At 47.7% G+C, this 5,622-nt stretch overlaps 1 protein-coding gene across 1 annotated transcript; it reads right to left on the reverse strand.

The window, feature by feature from the left end:
• Nucleotides 1-3,413: 3,413 nt before the first annotated feature.
• CCDC185 (coiled-coil domain containing 185) lies at nucleotides 3,414-5,372 on the reverse strand (the record flags this gene model as incomplete). The annotated part of the gene is made up of 1 exon (XM_084254056.1): nucleotides 3,414-5,372. One exon carries the CDS (start codon nucleotides 5,370-5,372, stop codon nucleotides 3,414-3,416), a length of 1,959 nt encoding a protein of 652 aa, XP_084110182.1.
• Between the last annotated feature and the right edge of the window lie 250 nt (nucleotides 5,373-5,622).

Below are 5,622 nucleotides of genomic sequence, written 5' to 3' on the forward strand. Positions count from 1 at the left end.
ATTCTGTTGAGCCCATCCATTGAGCTTTCCATTTTTTGTTATTTTTATTTTGTTCCATTTGTTTCTTGTACTTTTTGTTTCCTTATTGAGAATTTATGGAGACTTTTGCCAAGACTGAATTTTTTTGGGTGTGTTTCAAGTGCATTCATAATTGCTTGTTGAAGCATTTTTATCATGACTAATATCCTTTTTTAGCTATTTCTAACTTTTGTCATCCGCTTGTTGGCTTCTATTGAATTTGTCATTTCCATTCAGTTTGAGATCTGCTTGTTCTTGGTATGAAGAGTGATTTTCCATTACAACCTGGATATTTTAAAACTCTGGCTCTTATTTAAATTTTTGTTTGTTTGTTTGTTTCCTCTCAAGCTGCACCAGAAAGGTTGGGCCTCACTGACAACAGGTGAGGCTCCGCACTCAGCCTTCATTGCCATCTGAAGTGTGTGTGGGGGTGTGTGTTCACACGTGTGTGCATCTTGGGAGAAGTGCTCCTCATCACTGCTGCATCACTGGGAATCTTGGCCCCTATCTACTGACACTTCATGATGGGGAGAGCTAGGACTGTCTCGTTACTGCCCCTCATACAACACCTGCTGACACCGACAGAGGAACATGTGACTTGTTGCTGGATGGGCAATAAACATCTTTATTCTCCATGAGGCTTCCTCTGACACCATCCTGTAGTGAGATAAGGGGCACCCTGTTACTCTGTGATGGTGGTGGTTGAAAAGTCAAGGCTTCTCATGTGTCACAACTGGCATTGCCAGGGTGGAGGGTTCCTTTTCACAGCCTGGAGGGGAAAGTGCTTGACCCCCCAGTCTTTGCTGGCCTGGGTATGACTGGGGCCATGGGTTTTCCTGTGGTGTTTGGCTGGAGTAGAGTTATTATCTGGAAGTTTTTGCTAGGTTGCCCTTTTCCTAAGTTTGAGAGAGCAAACTTCTGTTAGGGCTTCTTTAATCTATTTGGGGGAGGAGTTTGGTTTGGGGGTTTCTGGTTTCTTTAGTGCCAGGTCTGGAAGATATGAGGCAAAATGGAACTCTAAGGAATGACCACTATGTTGTTCCTCAAGTCCTGAAATCTTTAGCTATTTGTATTTCCTTCCATCTTCAGAGTCTTTTCATGTTTGCTTCATATATAATATTCAGGATGTATATATAATACATGCACATATAGAGGCTATAAATGTGTGGGATATTTTATGTAATATTTACAATATTTTCAACATTCTATGTTAATATTTATAATATAAAATATATAATACATATAAAGGAGGAATAGGGAAACACAAGCCTACTTCATGTTGTCAGTTATATTTTGTATTGATCATTTTCACTAGTAATATTCACAAAGAACTGGATAAAAGAATGAAATCCATTATTTATTATTTCTTGGAGCAGAGAAAAAGTCGGGCAAAAGGCATAGCCTATAGATGTGTTGTCAAAACAATTTGCTTTATTGCTTTCATCTTTACCATCCATTGACCACCATTTAAACATGTGTAAAAGAAGTTGAAGACAGTGGCCCTGCCCTCCAGTAACATGCAGCCTAGTTTGCAGCCAAAATGTGGATCACAAAATGGATGTGATCATAAAGCAATAACTGCAATGCTCAGCCAGCCATGCTGAGTTTGAGATCTTCTTGTTCTGAAGCCACCCTTCATCAAAGAAGGGTGATGACAAGAAGTGGTAGTAGGGAGGCCCCACATTCCACTGAGCAGCTGAATGGGTACTTGGTTCAGAAAAAGCAGATTTGGACATGATGGGAGGAGATAGCTGGTGTGAAGGCATCAAGTAGGTAGAACGGAAGTAACAAAATTTGGAGGTCAGTATTATCAATAATAAAAGCTACAATATTTAATTGTAGAGTATGTGTTAGACTCTAGGTACTATGTCACACACTTTATACGTATTACTTTATTTAATCATCAAGACAGCCCTTGAAATCTAATTTATTCTACTTTACAGATGAAGAAACTGAGGCTCAGGAAGGTGACTTCCCCAAAGTCATGGAAGTATATTAAGAGGTGGAGTTAGGGTATGTGGGAAGTCTGACTGAAATATCCCCACCGTTACCCTCCCACAATGCCTGGAGTGTACATGACATTTAGCTAGAACAGGGTATTGATTCGGAAGGGAGAATAAGATTGGAAATTGAGGCAAGATGTATGAGCCCCTACATTTTTGAGCAAAGAAGCAACAGCCCAAGTCAGCCTCTTTGGGAACAGCATGTAGAGGTGACCCACAGCAGGGGGATTACAAATAGAGAAGAGGGTCCCTGTTTCCATTATATGAGAAAGTGCATCTCACAATGAACTCTGAACAGAATCCCTTACCAGGTTACCTTTCACATCATTTAAAAAATACTATTAAGGCAAAAATCTTCAAATGGGGCTTATTCTTTCTCTAAGATAAATGATACATCAGAGTCCTTTAAGTAAAACATTTTTAGAATTTTTCCATGGAGACTTTGAGATGTGATGGGTTAAATTCTACTTAGCTTCTGGCTTCTTATTTTAAAAATGTCAGGTTACTGAATCATGCTTAGTAATTCATTTGGAGCTTGGTTAGGTTAATTAGATACAATGTGGGTAGACAGAATGACATCATATATCTTCCTCAGAAGAGATAGAGGGGAAACAGAGAGGAAGAGAATTCCAATAGAATTTTGTTCCAAAAGACTAGATAGGACTGACAAAAAAGAAAAAGAGAATTTGATCCAATAGTTTCCAGTGAGCTCTAGATAGCTTGGCAGTGGTAGAATAGTCTTAGCAGTAGTGTTGAAGGAATTAGGGACACTTCCTATCAACACAGGGAGAAAAGGCCAAAGAAGTTCACAATCCGGGAGGAACTATTTCCAAAAACATTTCACAGAGTAACAATTCCATGGGATGATCTGAGAAAAAGAAGGTTTCATGGTTTGTGAAAACGATAGGTTAAACAAATCCATTTTACTGCAGGCCTTTAAAATTTTCATGTGCCTTACAAACTCCCAAGTATGTCCAAATCTACTAGCTTACAGAAATCTCTCCTTCTTTGAGATTTTTCATTTCTTATGACTGACTACTTCACCCTTTCCTAGGTTCTGGAACATGACACAAAACTGTATCCCCTACAATAGATTTTTCTCTCATTCCTCCATTAGTACATGATGATTTGAAGATTACTTGAGATCTAAATGAATATTTTCTATTTAAATCAAAAGTTACAAAAACAAGTAATTTCCTTTAAAACCCCCAATATCTATTCCCTATCCGTTCAACTATCCAAGTCAATCAATAAACTAATTCATGAGAGGAAATTGTAGCTATTTTATATACTTAAAAAAATCAATGCTCAATTATAACCAGATTATAAATTGGATCACCCTGCCACATCTCTTTCTGGTCGCCTGGGCTGTGAGCTGTTTATCTCTGGTTCTCAGTAGCCCCCTCTCTGTTGACAGGCTGAGAGCTGGGCCTCCCGCGCAAGACCCCCAAAGTAGCTGCTAGGGGTCGCTCTTCGGTGGTCTCTCCTGGAGGCCCGGGAGATCTTATGGAGGCCCTCGAAGTGGGCATCTTTCTCTCGCGAGATTTGCTCCATCCTCTGCTCCTTTTTCTTAATGGCTTCTTTGATGCCCTCGATATGACACTTTTCCTCTTTCTCGGCTTTCAACTTCAGGATGTGATGGTTCTTCTCCCGCAGGATGCTGAGCTCCCGAAGATGCTGCACCTTGTCCCTGATGTTCTTGTGGGCGTTACTCCTGGCCTGCCTGATCTTCTGGTCCTCCAGCTCCACCAACAAGTGCCTGTGCATCCTCTTTTGTGCCTCTAACTCCTCCGCGCGCGACCTGACCTGCTGGAACTGTTCCTCTTCCCTCCGGGCCTTGTTCCTTCGTTCTCGGTGACGCTCCCTCACCAGGCTCTGCTGGATCTCTTGGGACCACTGGGAACTCTGCTCAAGGGAAAGCTTCCTGAGGAGTTCCTCCGCCTTGGCCTGGCAGTCCATGAGAACCTTCCGGGCCTGATAATTGACTAGGGAGCTAAGGTTGGCTTCCTGGACCTTCGCCTGGGTCTCCATCGTATGCAGTTGCTTCCTGTGACTGGCCTGCTCCAGCCTCTTCTGCAGCTGCAGGCTGTCGTACTCCTGCAGGTCCTGCAGCATCCTCTCCTGCTCTTGCAAGCGCTGCGCTTGGCACTGCTTCCGGTGCTGGGCCTGGGCGTGGACCTTCTCCAGCTTCTCCTGGCGCTGGTTCTCCTGGACCTGGGCACGGGCCTTCTCCAGCTTATGGCACTGGTTCACTTTGTCCAGAGCATGGGCGCTCTCTGACGTCTCCTGGCGCTGGTTCTCTCGGTCCTCCAGTTGTGCCTTCCACGGGTTCTGGTGCGTGGCGTGCTTGGTTCGGCTGTCCCGCTGTCGGTCACGCTGCTGCTCCCTGTTGGACCGAGTCTTGCATTGCTCCACCTGCTGCCACTGCTCTTGGCTCTCCTGCAGCAGCAGCTTCCTTTCTTTCTCCAGAGTCATCTGGACCTTCTGGTCCGATTGCTTCAACTCCTCCCAGGCTACAGCCGCCTGCTGCTGCAGCTCCCGCATCTTCTGGGCCTTCTTGAGCCGGGTCAGCACTAGGGCCACAATTTTCTGGTCTCTGGAGGACAATACCACCTCTTCCAGCTTATGCTTGAGGATCTGGCTCTGCATTTCCTTGCTGGAGACTGAAGGCTGGGAGTACTGACTGGCTAATGACTCCACCAGGTCACTGATCTCTTTTTTCTGGGTGTACCCGCAAGCGGAGGGAGTTCTGAACTCTTGGGACTTCTCGGTGGGAACGGAGGAAAGGGACCTGAGACCCTGTGCTCTGCAGACCCGCACAGCCCACTGATCTCCACTTTGCGCCTTTTCCACCCCCAAAGTGTCACTCAGGGGAGAGTAAGTGCCCTCAGGGTAAGGTGGGGGTGAATCTCCCAGGGCTGCAGGGAAATGCTGGTAGAGAGGCGATTGTTGGGGCTGCTCCTGCCAGGTGAGGGTGTGCTGACTGCCCTCCTGGGACTGAGGCTTGGTCTTTGTCTCCCTGCAGGCATCTTCCAGGTGCCGGTAGCGGGACCTGTGCTTCCTCGCGCGTGGCGGCGGCCTCCGGGCCAGGTCGGTCAGGCTACGGCTTTCCCGCGGCAGGTCGTGGTACCGGTGCCCGCGAGACCAGGGGGTGGGTGCGTTGCCCTGGGGCTGCCAGTGCGCTGCCGCCTCGCTCCCTTCGCGGGGAGTCCGGGCCCAGGAGCACAGGCGGGGTTCTGCCTGCGCCCGGGGCCAGCTCAGCCGCGCGGAAGCAGTGCGCTCTCCGCGGGGCGGCGAAGTCCCCCACAGGTCTGGGTAGGGCGGCGGGGAGAAGTGGGCAAAGCCCTCCATACCACCTCCAGGCGCCCAGCGTCGGGGCCAGGGGCCTTGGGCTGCCAAGGCGCGCTGCGGGGACCTGCCCCGCCCTCCGATTCTGGGGCTCCCGGTCGCCTGTGACGCTCTGGCCACTTCACAATGCGCCTGAGCCAGGCGGTGCCGCAGTCCTTGCCCTGCACCGCCTGCCTTGGTCTTTCTGGGACCCCTCAACGCCCGCGGCCTAAGGAGGCAGACTAGAAGGAGGCTAGGGCAGAGCCAGGGTGGA

This window comes from Talpa europaea (genome assembly GCF_964194135.1).
Source record: "Talpa europaea genome assembly, chromosome: 14".
In the NCBI taxonomy this organism is placed as follows: domain Eukaryota; kingdom Metazoa; phylum Chordata; class Mammalia; order Eulipotyphla; family Talpidae; genus Talpa; species Talpa europaea.